Source organism: Solea senegalensis, linkage group LG3, assembly GCF_019176455.1.
Source record: "Solea senegalensis isolate Sse05_10M linkage group LG3, IFAPA_SoseM_1, whole genome shotgun sequence".
Classification (NCBI taxonomy): Eukaryota; Metazoa; Chordata; class Actinopteri; order Pleuronectiformes; family Soleidae; genus Solea; species Solea senegalensis.
Window position 1 is genome coordinate 19,932,457 of NC_058023.1, and position 21,989 is coordinate 19,954,445.

General features: G+C 40.7%; 2 protein-coding genes across 4 annotated transcripts; one reads left to right on the forward strand and one right to left on the reverse strand.

Moving 5' to 3' along the window:
• Positions 1-66: 66 nt before the first annotated feature.
• On the reverse strand, positions 67-21,164 carry il17ra1a (interleukin 17 receptor A1a). 3 transcript variants are annotated; one of them, XM_044021901.1, is made up of 13 exons: positions 21,106-21,164; positions 16,604-16,707; positions 11,307-11,377; positions 7,650-7,674; positions 6,950-7,096; positions 6,052-6,173; positions 5,127-5,253; positions 4,498-4,545; positions 4,245-4,396; positions 3,231-3,305; positions 3,071-3,140; positions 2,162-2,272; positions 67-1,997 (listed from the first exon to the last, which is right to left on the reverse strand). In XM_044021901.1, the coding sequence occupies exons 3-13, from the start codon at positions 11,349-11,351 to the stop codon at positions 538-540; spliced, it is 2,382 nt and encodes a 793-aa protein (XP_043877836.1). In that variant the 5' UTR covers positions 11,352-11,377; positions 16,604-16,707; positions 21,106-21,164; the 3' UTR covers positions 67-537. The 3 variants fall into 3 exon arrangements, with proteins under 3 accessions (XP_043877836.1, XP_043877835.1, XP_043877834.1); XM_044021900.1 differs by lacking the exon at positions 21,106-21,164 and adding an exon at positions 19,484-19,546; XM_044021899.1 differs by lacking the exons at positions 11,307-11,377; positions 16,604-16,707; positions 21,106-21,164 and adding an exon at positions 8,196-8,865.
• rergla (RERG/RAS-like a) lies at positions 15,635-21,952 on the forward strand. Its single transcript, XM_044021902.1, has 5 exons — positions 15,635-15,816; positions 15,921-15,977; positions 17,811-17,884; positions 18,526-18,674; positions 19,470-21,952. Exons 1-5 carry the CDS (start codon positions 15,765-15,767, stop codon positions 19,753-19,755), a joined length of 618 nt encoding a protein of 205 aa, XP_043877837.1. The 5' UTR covers positions 15,635-15,764; the 3' UTR covers positions 19,756-21,952.
• Positions 21,953-21,989: the final 37 nt, after the last annotated feature.

A 21,989-nucleotide genomic window follows, 5' to 3' on the forward strand; every position in this document is an offset into this window, starting at 1 on the left:
CAGGGGAAGGCCTTTGCTATTGTTTACACATAGGACTCTACCTGTACTATAAAGTTGCGTGGTGTGTATCTGTACCGATATAATCTTATCTGTGTACTGTCGATGTAAATCAGAGTACGATGTGGTTGACATCTGAAATAAAGTTGATCGAAGACCTTGAACAAAAGTGTTTATTTGTGGTGTGTTAAACATAAACAACAACAGAGGGAAATAATGAACCCAGAAAACATGACATGAATATTTTGGACCCAAAGATCCCGAACAAGTTAGTGCAAAGACAAAAATTAGGCACTGATTTTGATGCAATTGAGGCGAGTGATCATCAAAATGACTCCAAAGCTGCTGAATCACTACAGGCCAAAGTGCAACATCCACAATAAAAAGTCAACATGTAAAATATATGAACACGTTTTTGTTCCACACAATTTACTGGCCGTATGTTTTTAAATCCCATTGTCTGGAGTTTCTTCTCCTTCTTTTTTCTTTTCTATTACTTTTGGTCCATATTGCTGGGGTTGAGATTTTGGTCTTTGACCATCAGTTTTCTTCAAGACTTAATAAGTCGGAGTCTATGAGATTTTGCTGAAACAGCGCCTCCTGCAGCCTGGCCAGAGCCACCAGTGGATTCTCTTTGATGGTGGGTTCATGTTGGGAAGACATTTTAGATATGTAGCCCTGATCTGATCCACTGTTTGGACCCTTTCCACTGTGGCCCAGAACCTCCTCTTCCTCGACCTCTACAGGCAGAGAGCAGCTGATGGAGGACACGGATGAAGGCAAATTTTCACCCTGCATGTTTGTGAATGAGGATTCTGAAGGGTTTGAGCCAAGAGAGTCCTGTAGGGCCGACCTACTCGGGTACAAATGAGCCGAAATTTGACTTGAGGGCGCCAGTGAATCATCTTCGTCATCCTCATTGGGAATTTGAAGTGGTCCTTCCTCCACAGAAAGCCAGTATGGTCTTTGTGAAGGAGGACAGTTCACCGCAGACTGGACCGTGTAGACTGATTCAGGACTGCGAGGATACATGTGATCCGATCTCCCTTCAGCTCGGTTCGATGGATACGGCAGCTTGTACTCGGGGTTTAAGATTGGCGTAATCTCTGCCACCGATGACGGCGAGTGCTGTGGATTCAGTTCAGGTGTGAGGACGTGAATGCTGGTGTCATTTTCAGAGATTTCTACCTCGTGCACGTAGACGGGAGGGCCATTTCTGATCAGAGGAACACACTGAAGCACTGGAGGGATGGGAAGCGGATCAACGAGCCTGTCGGCCTCAGTCAGGACCTCCTCCTCACAACCCACACACTCCTTCTCAAACCAGTCACAATTTTCCAGCTGGTAGGCCTGGAAAGTTTCAATGGCGTCCTTCAGGGCTCTGCCCGAGGGACAGTTGAAATACTCGTCCCCGCCGATGCCCTGGACATGTTTGACGTGATCTGGCTGATACTTCTCAGTGTCTAGGAGGCGGAAGTACAGCTCCTCGAAATGCTTCATCAGCTTGTATTTGACAGCGACGTCAAAAACTGAGGGTATGTCTTGAACGCTGCTGATGTCATCGAAGTAAGCCACCATGTACTTGCCAAGCATGCCCGCCTGGTGCATGTCTGGCAGGAAAAGGTGGAGGAAGGGGATGAGCATATCGTCTGTGGGGGAGAGGAGGTCCTCCCTCAGTGTCACCTGACCTTGACCACACAAGGCCCTCCATTTTGCCTGGACTCCACGCGAGCACAGCACCAGAACTTTGTCGGAGGGGTTTTTCAGCTGTTGCCGCTGCCACTCGAGCCAGCGTAGGCGACCCATCACGCCGACCATGGTGGTGTCCAGCAAATCTACAACCACTTTGGCGCCACACTTGTCCTGGAGGAAGGCACAGAGCTTTAGCACTATGTCCCTGTAGAGGTAGTGGTCTTGGGAGTAGATGACCAACACTTTGGGAGGTGGAGGTTGCTGCACTTGTGGTGGTGGCTTCAGTTCTACATGAACACCCGGTTTGCCTGAAAATGCAAGGAGGGCATCACCAATAGCAACCATGACTCACAAACATGTTTTGAGGTTAGAAGTCAATCAGTACGTTTCCATGCACAGTTAAGTCGCACCATGACTACGCCATTTTTTTACGTACTGAAAGACAATAGTACAGTGCATTGTAGTTACTAACCTTGCTTCCTGCAGAAGATGCACATATTTACTGCCACTGTAATTATCAGTACCACTCCCAGGATGACAAATGTGTACACGAGAACATTTGTGGGAGGCGGGTCAGGTTTTGCTGCAAACAGAAAATCACGTTGAGAATGCAAATATTACTATCGCTGCATCCGAGGTTTAGTGTCGTAGCGGAGTTTAGCAGTTCTCCTCCTGTAAGTACATTGTTTTATATTCTGTATTTCCCGTGCTGTGTTTTGTTTTTTTTGTTTTTTTTGTAAATGAACTGTAATTAACGAGCTATCTTGGCCATGTCTGCATCATAAATCAATCAACTACTCAAGGGATTTACGGGTTAAATAATAATCAAATAAATCATGGGATTAAGGGATGTGTAGTTCCTTCACTCTTAAAATAATGAAGTACCCTTTTTTTTTTTGTTTTCCACTCTGAATCAGCCTCGTTCCAGGCTTCAGTCTTTTTTAAGCTCTCAATGGAGAAAAGGTAAGGGAAATTTACATAAAAGTGGGCGGTCATTACCACTCTGTACAAACCAGTATGTTGGGTTTTTCCCCCAGCATTTATACATCTTGATAATCTGTCAGTTATCTAATCTTTCCTGGTTGTTTTTCAATCATCTATTGTCTCACACTTCCTCTTTACTTGCTTCCAAGTAAAAACAGGCGGAGGAGGGGTAAGAACGCGAGGAACGTGGAGAACAGGTGGAGTTCTTTCCTCTTCTCTTTCCCTCTTACTGGGAACTGCAATTGAAAGCCTGCGGCAACTGTCAACTTTTATGAAATGACCAAAATTGGGAAATGCTAGCAGTTTGGAGGTTGAACGTGGAGCTATGTTGTATTGGTAAAACTAAAAGGAAAGTTCAGTCATTCATGATGCTGATATTCCACATTAGCCAACATACCACGACAAATATCCAGAGTTCCTTTCTTTCGGACACAGTCCTGGCCACATTGTGGGAAAAAAGGTTTGATCTGCAGTGGAGAGGAAGTTGTGTTAACATCAAGGTTGGATATGAGGGGGATTGTGAAAAAAATACTCTCAACCTGGCAGAAAAGATTTACCTCAACGTGAAACTGGCAGCAGGATCTCGGCCATTTATCGAGGCTGAATGTCACATTCAGAGTCGTGTGATTGTCCTTGGAAAAAAAGAGAGAGAAGTGAATGTAAGTAAGAACACATATGTATTATTTTGACATAACAAGCACTTCAAAAAGTGAGGTTGCATGAGGTACAGCCACTTTATCTTGCTGAAGTTTCTGTTGCCTTGTAAACTGCTCACACCAAACCCCAGAGAGAAAATCTGTGATTTTAAGACCAGAGATCCACTGTTGTCTGTATCAGTTAGATCATATGTGTTATTTTGTGACTCTAAACTTAACAAACGAGGCAGCAGAAGGGCAGCAAGTCCTGTGTTCATGCGTTTATTTTCACAATTGATTCATCTCTCATTTATTATCGTTTGGGCCACCGAATGTCAACCAGTGTTCTTCAAAATGAAAAATACAGACCTCAAAATGACAATGTTTTGTCTACAAACCATAATAATTCAGTCTTAATGATTTTTTTTGTGTGATTTTGAGCAAAAAAAAACAACCCAGAAAATATTTATTTTTCTGGGTTTACACATTTCACATATTTGGAAAAACAAAGAGAATGGTGTTAATCGCCTTTTTCTTAATGGGTTTACAAATCCCAAATATCGCTGCTAAATTTAGTGGGAAAAGGCTGCAGAGATGACATAAAGCAGTGCTATGAAGTTCCTGTTATTCATGAGGGAAAACACCGTGACACACCAGGGACTGCATTGTAGGAATGTGTGATGTGTGAGCTGCAAGTGTGCAGTTCAAGTACTCAGTAGAATGTAATGAAAAATCTGTTCTACAATCAGCAGAGATATGCTGCAGGAAACAGTATTTGCATTAAAAGAAAAAAAAAAAAAGAGAACTGGGGTAAAAACTAGGCTAAGTTACAAAACACAGGATGCTTTAATGAGCAGCTTCAGTCATAATGTTCTAGGTCACATCACTGAAAAGGAAACTGCTATTGCACAAGTACTCACGACAACAGGAACTTACCCTGTACACATGCTGCACATGGAAAGTGGAACATCTGACAATAACCAGGTATTCGTCACACAGGCTGTCGGGACTGAAGCCGACGGCCAGAACAAATCTTCCCTTCACTGTGGGGATTGTAGCCAGACTGATGTTGGCCTCCCACTGACTTCCTGCAGCACAGCAATGACAACAAGTTTGGAAATGGTTCATGTTTTACTCTTATGCTCTCTCTCTCTTACACTGGAATTTAGGCTGCCAGCCAGAAACTCACCTCTCTCAATGCAAAACTGGGTCTTCTGCATTGAGGAATCTTGACAATCTGAGAGAAGGAGAAGAAGATAATCTGTCAAAGTCAAGTCTAGAGGACCGACAGTTAAGACGAAAACAGGTGAACTGGTTTCCTCATTTCACCTGAAACTATTATGAAATCTTAGAAACTGTCCGACATCGTATTTTTGTTTACAGACAGCTGAACACTCCCTTACTGTATACCCAGTTAGGCTTAATTAGCTGGGTCAGTGATTGCCAACCACTGTATACACCATCCAACTTGTCGTTGCACACCATACACCTCGTATCCACTTAAACCCATCAGCTTGAAAGGGTTTACCACAATTTAAAAATCATATTGAAAAAAATCTAAATATGTTGGTTTGTGCTTCAAGCTGAGGCTAGTTCTTCCATTTAAAGCACTCATAACTCTGTATTAGTCCTTGTTTGAGCCTCATATTAATTATTGTAATGTGCATGGTGTAACACTTTTCCTAGTTATTTACATGGTCTAAGGTAAATGCTGCTTCTACAGCTACCGACCTCTGAAACTTACTGAATGTAATAATTTCCATAATGCTCGTACACAGAAACTTGACCCAAACACAGACAGTTTTGTCTGTAACTCACCTGGAACAATGACTTCCTTGCTGACATCATAGTTGCTGTGGAGCAGCTCAGGTTTGGGGATGTTGAATACAGAGATCAGGTATCTCTGACCAGGCTCCAACACCACCATGTTAGCTGAGAACGACCACTGAAGACACAAAACAGCAGTTTCAAAGGGGTGTTGCTGTGACACTGGTCATTCAAATTTATTCTTTTAATCCAATTAGGCATGGTACCATGTGAAAATTCATCACATGACTACCTAAACAAAATCATTGTAATTCATGATATTGCAATCACTGTCAAAATCTGCTTTAAACTCTTAAAATGGCTCTAAGATGCACTCACATATCTTGGATTGTCTTGTCATCACAGATAGGACACAAGTTTTTTTGGTGAACATATTAAAGTGGAAAACTAGAATAATTGACTGACTGGAAAGATGACTGGCATCCTCACCCCACTTACAAGCATGTTCAGGTCAGCAAGTCTACAATTTTACAATTTTCTCAATTCATGATTACACCAATAATAGAAATGCACTACAATCAACTTACTGTGGTGCTTTTCCTAATGATGTGTGAATTGTGTCCACAGCAGTTAATGAACAAACTTGGTTTTAATTAAAAACATTCAGCCGTAATGTTCTAATCTGAGATCAGTAAAGAGGTAGCATCAAGCTTCAAACACTTCCTTGGTTATCTCAAAATGTCCTCAGGCCTCCAGTGTGCTCTGGGTTTACTCCAGGATCTCTATTCCTTGGACTTTAGATGCATCCATGTAAAACAAACCTCAACCCTACATATAAGAACTCAAATTTTACAGTCACTACTTAAAGCTCACAACCAAGAGGGAGGTGATAAGATGCTTAATTCAAATCACTGCAAAAAAAAAACAGGATCAGAAATAGAATCTAAAATTTGAAATCACTTGTATAGTCACTCACCTTCTCCCCTGATGGACTTCTCATTGGGAGTGTGCCCTGGAAAGAATAGCGGATACACAGGTTCTGATTGGTGGACATCACCAGGACCTGAAGCTCTGTGGCCTTCAGGTAACGAATGCTGCCTGAGGAGACACACAGCAGAAGTCACATCCAGTCTGGATTCAACTCAAATTTGTATGACAATTAATTTGTAACGGACATTTTAACTATGTACCAATATCCCTGCTATTAGCTGCATCTTTAGATCACACCATTCTTCCTTGTTAAAACACTACTACGGTACATGAGATTATAAAAGTGGTGTATGGGTAAAGTTCACTTTTAAAGAATCACTAGAAATGTCACACTGAAGGCACAGAGGTTAAAGAGTAAGGGTTTTTTAAGTGTGGTTCTAGGAGGATGTGACACACTGTCTGCAGTGGTTTCACTGAACATCCTGAGAAATGGAAGCATAAACACAGCTGCCACTTCACTAAAGGCATATCTACTAAAATCTACACCTGCTTTAGTTACTGACAGCTGAAAAGTGAAGTTAAGTGACGTAAACTACTCATCATTTTCCATAGAGAAAATCAGTATTTTTAGCTTGCAAGCGCATGGAGGTGGCTTGTATTTTTGGCAAGTTTGTGTCACTTGTGTAAATCCGGTTAAGTCATGTAGGCAGTAGTGGATTAACAACTGACTTTCTGAATGGACTTTGGTGTAGGACAGTGAGCATTTTATCAAGTGACACATACTTTCTGATTATGAACATTATATTCCATTATTTCACATTCCATTTCAGCCAATACATGTACAAAAAAATCTGATAGGCTGATTAATACTGTAAATCAATATTCTTTTGCCATGGTTTCACATATACAGTACTATGTAATTATATCACGCCAAACTAACTCACCATCGTCCTTTATCTTCCAGTTGGCGGCCAGGACAGGCTGCAGGTGTCCTGCCTCGTCCTGCCTAGTTTCCACTGACACCTGCAGCTCATCTGGACTGCCGGGAGTGTAGTCATTCATATCCAGCCACCTAATGTCCAAACAGTTACCTACACACACACAAACACACACATGTTTGCACAGATATTCGTCCAACAACACTGCAATGAATTCCACTCATTTGGGACAGCCTAAACAAAGCAGTTTCCCTCACTTTAACCACTGGTTTGGACTTTTTTGCTTATTGTACCCAAAATGTCAGACAATGACATTTCAATACTTAGAACTTTCAATATCTAGCAGTAATTAACAATTTATTGGATGTTAACGAAGTATATTAACAGTTTATTAACAGTTTAATCCTGAATTTAAGCAAACCACAAATCAAATCAAAAGAAATTAGGTTTTGACTTATTATGATCAGGTTTTGGTCTCCATGAAGACTACTGGTCCTGACAAGGTGAGTGTTTGTGACAGTAAAGGTTCTAACTGAATACTGTCAGACAGCTGTAAAACCTCTGACTTTTTCATTCACATTAGATCATGCAAGCATTATTCATTATTCATGATGTTTTTCTTCATTTTTACGTAGCAATAAAACAAATGACACTTAACGTAAACGATTTCTTCTCCATGCAGAGTAGAATTACGTGAAATACTTACTGGTATTGACAGTGCAATTCAAATCCTGTGACAGAAACACACAAACAACAAAGAAAATTAGAATTTATTTTAACATGTTGTTCAGCCTGTTTTCCAATCTTTTACAGGTTGACACAGGTTTTAAATTTTTAAAACAGCAAAAGACAATGAAATTAAACTTAGTGGATTTAATGTTGTTCATACTCTATAACTTAAAAAGTAAATGTAAAAACATGCTAATAAGAAGAATATCTTTCCTTAAATAGCTACATAAAATGCAGCTAAAAGTGCTGGACAATATGATAGATAGATAGATAGGTAGGTAGGTAGGTAGGTAGGTAGGTAGGTAGATAGATAGATAGATAGATAGATAGATAGATAGATAGATAGATAGATAGATAGATAGATAGATAGATAGATAGATAGATAGATAGATAGATAGATAGATAGAGATAGATAGATAGATAGATAGATAGATAGATAGATAGATAGATAGATAGATAGATAGATAGTTGTAGTTGGTGTTCCATGTTTTCATTTAGCAGCTACATTCATGCCATAGCTTACCTGTCGGGGGCAGCTGAGTGGCGGCCATGTTAGAACCGTCACCGCGGACGAAAGTGACGCACACTGAAGCAGCGGCAGCAACAGCAGAATTCCATTGATAAACATCCCCGCTGTGTCTCTGTCACACTAAAGCTGACTGAGATAAAGTCCCGCCATTAATAAAATTACAGAGAGATGTTTTACGTGTAGGGATAAGCAGCGTGTAGAGGCACTGACTGACTAACTTGGTGTAGACTAATGATAAACTTCCTGTTCCTCGGAATTCACCTACCTACCTGTTACGGTAAATCATCGCATGGTGCATTCATGTCACCTGGGAAAATGTAGAACTACTCTGTTGGCTCTGGATGCTCCTGATATGATACTGTTAGTTGTTTATAAAAACAAATAATACCGAATCCCCAAATACTGACCATGATTATGTTTGTATACGTGCATAATAACACTAAAATAACACTTTGCACCATCTAGCACTATTGTGGTTCTCCACACAGATAAACCAGCCAGACACTGCATTTCACACTCTGAAGCTAAACACACTTTGGACCTGCACAACTCCACACACTTGTTGACCATAGTTACTGTATGTGCCTGGGACAGGGAAAGGTGAGTGTAGAGAACAATCTGCAGTCTCACCATTGGATGTCACTAATTCTCACACACTGGACCTACACCTACATCTCTCTCTCTCACACACACACACACACACACACACACAGAATTATTAGACTGCAACATACTGTCACCACATTAGACCAAAAATAAGCCTTCAAGTCATCTTATCAATGGTATCATTCCCAGCAGATAAGTGAAAATTCTTAGCAGCAATACAAACATTTTTGTGACTTAAACTGAGTATTATAGTATAGTGAGTATCAACGTTAACATCAATGAAGCTGAAACAGCCTGTCTGTGTTTCAACAGTAAAGAGCATTTTCCCCACAGACAATAAAAGCACCAGCTACTGTTCTCATTGTGTGGGCAACATAACTTCAAAGTTGTCTCCTCGCTCTGTTATCTTCACCACGATCACAGAAATCGTGGCTGCACAGAGAAAAATGTTTGTACACTCCACTTACAGTTACACTCATTCAAAGGCAGAACTTATCACCAGTCATAGTTAAAACTTTATTTTGAAAATATTATAAATGTATTTTCTCCACAACTTACAACAAGTTTCTCATTGAGACTTTTGCAGGAGGAAGCACATCAATGCATTGTGGCACATTCACCATCAGGTGGCACAAAAAGACAAAGAACTACAGACACCACTGAACAGGGTTCTTGTTCCTCTAAGGCAGTGTTTCTCAAACCTTTTCAGATCAAGGACCACTTAACCCTTAAATAAAAACAGTCACGGACCACCTACCTCAAAATAGCCCCAAAGCAATATGCCAACTTCAACAGCTCACAAATTACAACCTCCTAAAATGAACTATTTGATTTGATATTGAAAACAACACGTACGTATATGTCGCAGGCAGCAAACACTGAAATTAAAACACTGACATTTTAAATGATATGTTTCTTGCTCGCAGACCACTAGGGGTCACTCACCACACTTTGAGAAAGGCTGCTCTAAGGTCATGTACTTTTGTGCATTACAATAATAAGTGACAACAAATCAACCATGTCCATTCAAAAGGTCAAATTATGACCCTGTTGTGGTTGATTAGTAGTTCTTGATAGCATGACGTCACCTTTTTACATGGATTACAGCATACAGAGTCTACTAATGCTGCTTCAGACACATAACAATTGTTATGACCATTTTTATGTACATTTGTATTCATATTTTTACTATTTCCATTCCTATTTACATGTGACGTGACTTTTGCCGATTTATCCTTGTAGAAGAATTTGTAATGAACACGGATTCGTTGACTTTTCACAGTCACACTGGAACATACTTTGCCATTCACCCATTCACTGACACTTTCATACAGCTCGCCTATGTCCATCTTTTGTACTGATGCACATGCTGGCAGCACAGGAATTGAACCCACAGCCTTTGAGTATAAAGACAACTTGCTCTACCACTGAGCTACCATAAATTAGACATGTTTCATTGATAATAAAATGGGTATTCACTCATTTTCTACCATGTAATACTCCCCATGAGGGTCACGGGGGGCTGGAGCCAATCCCATCTGACATAGGGTGAAGGTCACCAGTCCATCATACGAACAACCATTCACACTGGTCAATAAAGAGTGTCAAATTAACCCAATCTACATTATTTTTGGGCTGTGGCAGTTACCAGAACATGGAAACTCCACATAGAAAGGCTCTCTTTTCAAAAATATTTTGTCAGCCGAATGGACCAACCACTAATAAATCAAAGAGAAGGTGTCTTACACCTGGACATGACAGTTTAATCCATTACATCTAATTTAAAGCACCCCCAGCCTGCAGAGACTGTACTCTACCATGAAAGCCAATCACCGGTGAGTGAAAGCTGAGTAATGGTCATGGAGCAGTGTGCTGCAGCAGAGAGAGAGCTTCTCCATGGAGGCATGAGCTACAGAACGCTGGCTGGCTCACATCAAATGAGGACAGCGTGTCTGCGATGTCTACGATGAGGGCGGCCCCCAGTGAGTCCAGGTGTGTGTCTGCAGATGTTTTCAGGTGGAGATTAGACCCACCGACGATAATAAGAGGATTCTTTTCCTGAGCGGGTGGACAGTCAGACAACATGTGGAGGTAGTGTGACACGAGGAGGACGCTGTCGTGTGCATGACGGGCTTCTTATCACAGGTCAGTGTGGTAACTAGAAATGCTGGATGATGACTTGTCAAACAGAATCATCACCACAAGACATTATTCGTTGTCCATGTTGTGGAGGAGGGCACTCTAAAGGTCACTACTGTATATCCTCAGCTCCCATCTATTTCCACTCTCGCCCTGCGTTAGTTTATACATCTCACCTATTTATTTCCCCTTTATCTATGACCTAGATGAAGATAATTGAGCTCCTTAAATAACATCCTCCCACCGCAGATGGAAAAAGTAAAGAGCTTTCAGTTTCCGCTCATGAAAGGAGTACGTGGGTGAAAATGGTGGTCTGACGTTTCCCTTTAATGGAAGCCTGTGTTGTTGAGTGGCACTTACAACAAACGGAGAGCACTCTGACATCAGCACGAGTGTTGTTTTCATTCTGCCGGAACCTCGTCAGAGTATCGCTGCAGAAATGAACACATGATAAATAAATAAATAAATAAATGAATGAATAAATGAATAAATAAATAAATAAATAAATAAATAAATAATGAAATTTCTTATAGATTGATCTCTCTTCTGATGATCGGTGTCAGAGTGGAGGTACAAAAAAGATGCATCAGATTTAGCCCCATACATTAATCACATTAATCATGTCAGATTAAACATCCAATCAATACATTTTGCTTATGAAATAATTTTTACACTGCAAAAACTGATTTTCAATTAAGTAAAATAATCCTCATGCTCATGTTTTTTCTTTGCCTGAAAAGAAAAATAATCTTCTGCACTATAAAAATGTTTAGCAAATTGAAAATATCAAGATAAAATATTATACCTTGTATTAAGTTTGGGTTAAATACAGAAGTCAAATTCACTATCGGAGACTGATGTGTGAGCAAATGTAAGAAATTCTAAGGTATATATTGTTAAAGTCAGAGTCATCACGTAAAGGATGAATTATGAATTATAACAGATTTCAGTCCAGATCTGGCCCTTCCGGCAATCGAGGGTGCCTTTTTGCAAAGCACGGGACCCCTTTCATTTTGTACACATGTCAGCTTTTTTTTTTTTTTTCAATAGTTTCATGTGTCATGTCAACATTTGCTGACCCCCCAATTCGAGGGGTCAGCAGTGGTGTGGAACAATTTCGCTCACAGTTTGAGACCAAACAATGCATTTATTTTTTTCAACATAATGACGGCATCCCCTTGTCCCCTTTTATATTGAATAAGAAAACCTTTAAATGGTGTGGAATGTATTTCAATTTCATCTTTGCTCTGAACATGACCTAGAGTTTTCATATAACATACAACAGGTCCTTGAAATCCTTGAAAGTTTGAGAATTTGGCAAAAAAGCTTTTGAAAATTGCCTTAAATAGACATGCAAATTACATCATGCGTGGAAAATGCAAATTTCAAGATCTCTGACTGACCAAAGAAAAATACAAAGACTCACTTGCCCAAGATCCCAAGGACAATAAAAGTGGGCACAATGGCATGCTGTGTCAGCACATTTGGTCTTTGAATTTGAGGGAATTGGTCCTGGTAAGTCCTTGAATTTGTCAACCAAGGTGTGAGTGAGAACCCTGTATTGTACTGTAAGTAATGATTTTCTCTAAATCTCTCTTCACACTTTCAGCCGCTCGCTGATGAAAATAGCTTTGCTTTTTCTTCACATGTGACACCACCGAATGCCAAGGAAAACAGTTAAATCTCACCCGCCTCCAGGAGGAACATTTCTGCTGTGGTAATTTATGTCTTGTCATTAGAGAGAATGGTCACGCTGCAGAAATAAACTAACTCTGCGTGACCTACTGTATATGCTGTGACATGACACACACAAGCTGCCAGTGATGTTGAAAACTATCAACAAGGCCACAGATTATCTGGAAAAAGTGAGGGAGGTTGTTCCCTTTTTAGGCCGAGCTTATCTCTTACAGTGAACAGAGCACATTCCAGTGACAGAGGACAACCTGAGGAGTGCACTCTCAGACTCAGATTATTAATGTCAGAATTCTGATATTTACATCGTGAGACAGGACGCGTAAATATACGTGGCGGTGATAATGTAATCTGTCATATTCCATAACAGCCACAATCACACATGCTTTTATTAGAAACTGGATAAAGTGGCAGTCTGACACTGGCACAGTACTTGTGTGTTATCTTCGTTTTTCCAGTTTCTGGCTGAGTCCAGGCCGATTATTAGGTCAGAGAGTTTACAGAGAAATCAATAATGGCCCTTCAGTCATTGATTTAATACCTACATGTATATATTTATAACCCAATTACAAAATATGTTTGACACAAACATTTTGGACAGTTTTTTCACACTGAAAGTCATTTTCAGATGTTTATTAGTGCTTGTCTCCAAAGAGCACACAAATATACAATATATTTCCATAGTTTTGTGGCTTATAGGTCGGTCAGTCAGTCAGTCATCATCTACCACTTTATGCTCCAGCTACATCGGGCAATAGGCGGGGTACACCCTGGACAGTTCGCCAGACCACAGGAGACAAACCACCATTCACTCTCACACTGACTCCTATGGTCAATTTAGAGTGTCCAATTTACCTAATGCCCACGTTGCATGTTTTTGGACTGTGGGAGGAAGCCGGAGAACCCGGAGAGAACCCACACACACACAGGGAGAACATGCAAACTCCATGCAGAAAGGCCCTTGTTCCAACCGGGGCTTGAACCACTACACCACCGTGTGGCCCAGGCTTATAGGTATTAATTTATTTTTATTTTAATTAAGAGAAAGTGTTAACTTGTGCAAGCATCTGTCCAATGTTTTTCCAGAAGAGTTCAGAGTGCAGAACAGGGTTCCCACACCTTGGTTGACTTTAATTTCAAGGACCTCTCAGAAACGATTCCCTCAAATTCAAGGACCAAATGTGCTGGCAAAGCATCTGGCCAAGTGATACATCCGCTAACAATGTCTTACACTGGCTAATAATGGCTAACAATGCCCAACACTGGCTAATAATGGCTAACAATGGCCAACAATGGCTTACATTGGCTAACACTGGCTAATAATGACTAACAATGCCTAACACTGGCTAATAATGGCTAACAATGGCCAACAAAGGCTAACAATGCCTAGCACTGGCTAATAATGGCTTACACTGCCTAACACTGGCTAATAATGGCTAACACTGGCTAACAATGCCTAGCACTGGCTAATAATGGCTAACACTGGCTAACAATGCCCAAGATATGTTTGCGTTTCTGACTTCTCTACTGGAACACAGTGAATTCGGGAGTAGCGTGACTCCAAGGTCTGATATAAATGGAACGCAGCGTAACAGTGTGTTCACTGAATGAAGAAGACAAACTGTACATTTCAATATGCTGTGAGTGGGCACTCAGGGAGAAAAGATCCACCAGTTTACAAAGCAAACTACATCTAAACTACTATCTCTCAGATTGAGAGCCAGTCTTTTCACTACAGAAACACAGATTAGTTCTTCAAAAGAACTTTGTCTAAACTTTATGAGTTTGTGCCGCGACAGAGGGAAATAGGAAAGTAAATAAACCCCTCAGGAAATCCTCTCATCCATCTAGCATCTTTGCAGAGTGATCCAGAGAGAAGTGGATTCTGGTCTCAGTGCAGCTCATGTTCCACTCACGCGCCATGTTTACAGCTCATGGAATCAGTAAGTGTACCGGCTTGTTACGTAAAGAGAGGAACGCCAGACGGGCTGCAGGCCTCACAGCTATGAAGTTATTTAACTGACTTACTGATCCTGCACATGTTCCATCCTGAGGTAGTTTATCACACCTGGAGCACAGGAATTAAACATATAATGACAAGTCCCGTATAAAGTACCTAAAAGGGATACTTGAGTAACAGTACAAGTATCTTACCAGAAAATGACTTTGGTAGAAGTCACTTTTTTAAAATATTACTTAAGTAAAAGTCTTAAAGTATATGACATTTGCTGTGTCTGCTAGTCTCTATGTGTCATTGAGCGAGTGCAAGTGAATGGGTGAATGGCAAAACTGTAGTGTAAAGTAGCTCATCAGGACGAAAAAAAGCTTTATATAAATACAGACCATAATATTAATTCTTCTTCTTCTGATTTCATTTGTTTGTAACGAGTAACAAAGATAGTAAGAGGAAATGTAGTGGAGTAAAAGTTGCAAGAAATATGAATAAAAACATAAAGTATAGATACGTGAATTTTGTACAGTAACAAAGTGTTTGTGCATTTGTTACATTACAACACTGATAATGACGATGATGATATGACTCCACTTACATTTTCAGATTGCACAAATTCCTTATCTCCTGTACAGTATACTCTTATTTTCTTTATTTTCCTCTGATATTTATTTGTTTTTTGTATTATTTTTTTGACCAGAACAAATTTCTCGTATTGTGTAAGCCTATGGTTCTCAAAGCTTCAAGCAAGCTTCCTCTGGTGGTATAACACCGCAACACATACTGATCTGCAGCAGTTTAATTGTTCAAACATGTTAACATAACATATGCATGCATGTTCTTGGTTTAAAATACTGGAGCAAAATGAGTAAAATTGCTGTGTAAAAAGTAATCAATTTGCTACAAGAGTAAAGAGCTCATTACACTCTTATCACCTTGACAAACTGAGTCACAATAAAAAGTGTGGAGAGGAGGAGGAGGAGTAAGAGTGGGCTGTAACAACGAAGTCCAGCCTCCTGAAAAGCCTCCCACCCTCTGCTCAGACAGCAGCTCCTGTCTTCTCTGGCTCTCTCTCGCTCCTCTGCTCCTCACAGCGATGACCGCTGAGTCACATTTCTGTGCTGGAGACTAAAGATTGAGAGGCTGTTTTGTTTTTTTCCCCACCCACAGTGAACATGAATGAGATCAAGATCGCAGTGCTGGGCAGTGAAGGTGTGGGGAAGTCAGGTGAGTGAATATGTTAATAATAAAACGTATGGCAAATATTAATTAATTATATAAATAATTTGTTGTTTTTAACAGCCATCACCTGTCTTTCTGTGTATGTGCAGCTCTCATCGTCCGCTTCCTCACCAGGCGCTTCATTGGCGAGTATGCCTCCTTCTCAGGTAATTATTTCATTATTATTATTATTATTATTATTATTATTATAATAATATGCTTATAATTATTCTATTATTAACTGTTCCAACACATGTCACATTTGGGGCTCATGTCCAGCAGGATGTCGGATGAAAATTCCTTACATATTTGTCAGCATTGCACGACTGTGTCTCTACTGTCAGCTGTGAACCTCTCCCATAAATAACAGTAGAGTAGAAAAACAAAAAGCTCCAACATGCATTAAGTGAGCAGATGCAGCAAGTGTGTTTTTAAGCAGTAAGAAATAAGAAATATAAATCATTAGATATAAACATGAGGAACCAATTAATCCTGCATGTATTGGTTTACAGCTGTGGGAAGCCATATCTGTAACGCTTAAAATATGATTTTGAGTTGGTGAACAAAAGATAAAGTTTGTAAATTTAATAAAATAAAATATATGCACCAGCAGCTGGACTTTGTCTTTAGTTTTCAATCCCTCGTTCAGCACGATTGAAATAAATGGTGGTTGTTATAACAGCAGTCTCGCGGACATGTTTGTGTCGGGTAATTTAGCCAACTGCTAAATTAAATAGGGAACCTACAGTAAAAAGTAGTTAGATCAACATGTCATGTGGAACTATTTACATACGTTAGGCAGGCCGACTGGGCTGCAGGATCCACCTGGAGCTTCTCGTCGATGGAAGCGTATTGCAGCAGCTTCTGTTGGATGCAGTGAATCTCATAAAAACAGACCTGGAAAAAAAAAAACATAGCCTTTTTAACAATATTTTTTGCAATACACTTCCGTATGTTATCCTGCAGAAAGCATGTGCACGTGTGTGGCGGATGATGACACGATATCACTTAAAGGAATACTTCAGCGATTCGCATTTAGCCTTGTATTACTAGAATAGGGCTAGTATTTTTGAACAATTGTGCTTCCCAACCTCAGTTTCTTCATTCTTTATTTTGTTACGTGCCCACCAGTGACACTTGGTCCGAGGCTTGAAACTGCAACGCTGATTCCGCACTTTTCAGACCCACTCGTAGGTGGACGGGACCTCATCAACAGTTACGCTAACAGGATCAAGTGTCACTGGTGGGCAGTGACAGATCAGTCACCATGTGTAATGAGCAACTAAAAATGTCCCATGTTTATAATTCACTACACCTGATGCATTTATTATAAAGCAGGACTGAATTTGATGAAAAACAAATAAAGTATGCAAATCTGTGCAGCTTTAAACGCTGGTGTTCAAACACCTGCTCAGATTTATTTTACTATTAACTTACTCCTCTTATCAGCTTGCAGCCCGGTTTGTGTTTGATCCATCCATTTGTTATTGAGTGTGCGACAGATCAGTCACCATGTGTTATGAGAAACCCTGCTGAGGTGATTACGTCCTGCAAAGGTTACTCTCGTGCCCGCACGGAGAAATGACTCAGTGCTGGTGTTAGATAATGGCTCAGTATGCCATTGTTGTCCTGCGGGTAATCTAGTTTCATGTGAGCCCTGTTCACTTTCAGCACGTCACTTGTTTTGGCCTCAGACCAGATCAAATCAGAAGAGCCTCTGACCTCAGTTACTGTGATTTACTTTCTGAAACTTACTGGCTTGTTGAAGTATATTTGGATCGCGGATGTTGCACATGCACACGTTGTGTCCACTGCGTGAAACGTGCATGAGCTGAAAGGCTAGAAAAAGTGCAATAAAAAAGTTTAAATGTTGAAAATGCAATTGTTTAAAGGAAATGAACAAAAAAAATAAATAATGACACACCTTTAGTCTGCTTTGCAAAGAAGATTCCATTAAATGTTTTAAAATCAAAATGTTCTTCATCTTGTGTCTCCCGCAGAGTGTGTGTACAGAAAGTGTGTGTCTGTGGACGGGAGGCAGGTGAACCTGGAGCTCTATGACCCCTGCTCTCAGGTGAGTTCAGCAGCAACGGGAATCACACAGAACTTCATCAGAACTCCGTATCACCCAAATTAAAAACCCATTTTGTGGTCCAACTATTACCAACACCTCTGTGACCTCTGGTCAGTTAGCAGCTATACCTAATTATCTTCCTGTTGTCATCATCTGTACAAAAAGTACCAAAGACTCACTGGTATCAAAAAAGAAAACACGGCATTTAATGGAAGCACTGGGCAGATTTTATCCAGGTACACTGTGAGAATAGGTACAAAAACCGACTCCTGCTTTTTTATTTTTGCATATAAACATTCTTGCTGCGTGTGCATAGACAGGGGTCCAGGATGGGGAGGAAAAAATGTTTGTGAATCACTGCTCTACACAAGACTAAGAAACAATTGGTCCTTGTGTGTGTGTGTGGTTAAAATAGGGCCCAGTTAGTGTAAAAGCAAAAACATTTTGATCTTCCATCTTAGTTTGCAGCATGTGGTTGTCCTCAGCTGTACCATCTGACTTAGAGCACAACAATATTAAAGCCATTAAGGTCACCTCGCTGCCACAAAAATTCAATTTATTTCCATTCCTTTATTTACGGCCACCAGAGATACAATTGTGGCCACAAAATCTAACGTTAAAGAAATTGTCTCTGCTCTTAGGCGTGCGAGGGTAACTCTGCGTTACACAACCAGATCCACTGGGCTGATGGTTTCATTCTCGTCTATGACATCAGTGACCGAGCCTCCTTCCTCACTGCCAGAGCCAACGTGCACCTCATCAGAGAGCTTCACCTGGGATCTGCTAAAAGGTACGAATCTGTACTAACTACAAATGGTCTGCATTTATATGGAGCTTTTCTAGTCTTGATGACCACTCAAAGCTGATTCACTCATTCACTTAGCACATCTAAATTATGTGTAGTGTTTTCTTTTCTACCGGCCTCATTGATAAATATAGCTGTGTGTCATCTGCATAACAATGAAAGTGTATGTTGGGCTTTCTAATAATGTTCCCTAAAGGAAGCATACTGTATATAAGTTAAAAAAAGTATTGGCCCAAGCACTGAGCCTTGTGGAACTCCTCAATTAACTAGCTTGGCATGTAGCTTAATAGAGCCGGGAACTGAAACCTCAACCCTTCAGTTGAAAGATGACTTGCTCTACCGCTCACCACTCACCCTGTCATATGACGTTTGTATATTTCCTTGTGTTGTTAAACAATACATCCACTAAGGGGCAGCACAGAGACAACGTAGAGTCATGTTAACAACATGGGACATTTTTAAGACAACTATTTTCCAGTAACGGCAATGCGAGCTAGCATGTGGATAATGTAGATGGTAAAAACATTAGATTCATTAGGAAACGTAGGTCTTTTCACACTGGCCCTTCTAATTTGAATCCTAGTTTGTTTGCTCAATGCACAACTGAACTCTGGTCCGCCTAAAACATACGTCTTGGTTTGCTTCAAGTGAATCAAATGCAGGAAGCGGACTACAATGGTTTCACAGTATGTGTTTCTTTTTACTTTGACATGTGTATCTAACACTAAGCAAAGATATGCATGACAAAAAGACTTTCAGCTCTCTCTCCTCTTCCCACAGGGACGTGGACTCACTTATATTTTTGGTGGGCAACAAACAGGACCTGTGCCACATGAGGGAGGTGCAGCGTGAAGAGGGTCAGCATCTGGCTGCAGAGTTCCAATGCCAGTTCTATGAGCTGTCAGTTGCTGAGCACTACCAGGAGGTAGCGCTCATATTCTCCAAGATGGTGCAAAAGGCCAGCCTGGGCAGCAAATCCAAGGAGCGCCGGAGGCGCCCGAGTGGCTCGAAGTCCATGGTCAAACTCATCAACAACGTGTTTGGCAAGAGGAGGAAGTCAGTGTGAACAGCTGTGGGTCAAAGCTTGGCCCGATCACGTTTCATCATTGATCATTGTTTGTGTTGCTATTGATTAGCACTCAACATACAGTGTGTATGTACATATGTGTTGTAGGGATGTAACAATCCTCCAAATCCTCCATGGTTCTGCTGAGAAAGAGTGTTTTCACGTTTAACATTAAATGTTTCATCATGATTGGACCAAAACAGTCACATGACATACTGAAGAGCTTGCCCACAAACTCTCTATATAAATAATACTGTAGATGTAGCCTTTAGGTCCAGAAAGTGAAGCCAATGGGGAAATGCCTAAAACCTTAGAGGTCAGTAGAGATCCCTGTTGCGTACAAGTTGTCGTCAAAGATTTTGTCTTTTTTTTCTATCCAATTCAATCCTATATCATAATAATACAATGTACTTTACATCATAAGACAGATACACTATTATAGAAAGAAGAGTAAAAAAACACTCTCAGAGGGTAGAAATAAAACCCTTTGGAAGAACCAGACTCAAAGAGAGACGAGAGAGAACAGAACCATAATGCAGTCAGAGATGGTCATCACATTTAATTGTTGTCATCTTTGACGACTAGCTAGCATGACTTGTAGCAAAAAGTATATTGATATCATTTTTGTTTGATTGATTGAAATTAATTGAACAATAATGATGATGACAATACTACTACTTCAACTAATAAAAGCCTTGTAACTGGATCTGGTTCCTGCAGTCCTGGAGCCACAGGTACCTGCAAAATGAACACTTACTATCAAGGGGGTTCCCCCAGAAGGCATATAGCAGCATAACTAAGGGATAGTCCAGGTTCCCCTGAGCTAGCCCCAACTACGTATAGGCTTTATCAAAAAGGAAGGTTTTAAGTCAAACTTTCAATATAGAGAGGGAGCTGGTTCCACAGGGGAGGAGCCTCATGACTGAAGGCTTTACCTCACATTCTACTTTCACAGACACTGGGAACCACAAATAAGATGTAGTGAAAAGTATATATTTTCTAGTTTTTAATTGCCGACAGATCTTGGTAAGGCTGGATTCATGCTGTCCATGTCCACAAGTATGTCATCATTCGTAAATGTAGGGGTGCTTGACATTTGACTCTGCCCGGTCCAGTCCAATTGCAGTGTGCACTTGTTTTTGTCAAAGAGGAGAAAAAGAAGAATTTGATGTACTATTGCTTGTGTTGATGTGCACAGTTTCGTCGGTATGTAGAAACACTGATTCCTTTCTAATCACTGCAATTTCTCGTGATTTTCTGGCAAAAAATTGTCGGTATTGGAAGGATATGTGAGGATGCAAGCACAACAGCCTTGTTTAGTGCCATTGAATCAAACCCTAGTACACTTACCCCTTAGTATGGTTCATTTGGGTTGGTGTGAAAGTAGTCCGAGACCTCTGTTGCAGACCAAACAACTGTACATTGGTCCTCTTGAAAATCCGCAATTGAGGAGAAGGAAGAACCAAGAAGAGAGCTGGTGATACAGTGAAATGAGAACACCACTTCCATCCTCCGTGCCTGGCAGGTCCCAACTCTTCCTTCTACGCAGGTAAAGTAGCACACATTGTCACCCTGAACCAGCACAAAGTCATCAACTCGCCGCTGTTTCTCGGCTGTGGGTTATAGGATGTGGGCAACACCTGTGGCTCTGGACCCTCCTGCCCGTGACTGAGAAATAGTGGTGGGTTGGACAACGCTAGCTCACCAAATGTGCGATCTTACCTGCAGAGGAGGAGGAACAGTTGGAGCCTCACAGACCCGGCAGAAATCCCCTGACTCAGTTCCAATTATTGGGGGTTTTCCTCCAGGTTCTCCCAGATCCTCACAGGGTAATGTGGACAAGAACAGCAAAGCTGTAACTGCTCCACATCCACCACACCAGCCAGGTGCCAGTCTTCAGAGCACTGATCATCACCGGAGCAGATGAACATTAACTCTCTGACCAGTAACTGAGCGGTATGACTTCAGTTGAGATTAGCCTTGATCTAAACCAACAGAAGAATTAAACAAAGTATCAAATTTCATTTATGTAACATTTATGTTTATATACTGTATCTTAATGAGTAGTAAACATATGTTGCTCTGTACATCAGCAAACTAGCCATTAAAATGCTGTATTTGTGTACATGTAAGACGTGTTTAAGATTTTGGTGGCATCGTGTATTAGGTACAAGTGCAAATAAAAACGAACCCTTTACTCTTCTTGTATCACTCATCATTAAGATCCACGGTTC

Bases quoted from the DNA above. Each gene is read 5' to 3' on its own strand.
- il17ra1a (XM_044021899.1), bottom strand. From the start codon at position 8,300: ATGTTTATCAATGGAATTCTGCTGTTGCTGCCGCTGCTTCAGTGTGCG. The intron at 5,254-6,051 runs GTGAGTGACTAT...TTGTGTCTTCAG, and splicing joins GAAGTCCATCAGGGGAGAAG to TGGTCGTTCTCAGCTAACAT. The intron at 1,998-2,161 runs GTTAGTAACTAC...TTGCATTTTCAG, and splicing joins CATCTTCTGCAGGAAGCAAG to GCAAACCGGGTGTTCATGTA.
- rergla (XM_044021902.1), top strand. From the start codon at position 15,765: ATGAATGAGATCAAGATCGCAGTGCTGGGCAGTGAAGGTGTGGGGAAG. The intron at 15,817-15,920 runs GTGAGTGAATAT...GTGTATGTGCAG, and splicing joins TGAAGGTGTGGGGAAGTCAG to CTCTCATCGTCCGCTTCCTC. The intron at 15,978-17,810 runs GTAATTATTTCA...TGTCTCCCGCAG, and splicing joins CGAGTATGCCTCCTTCTCAG to AGTGTGTGTACAGAAAGTGT.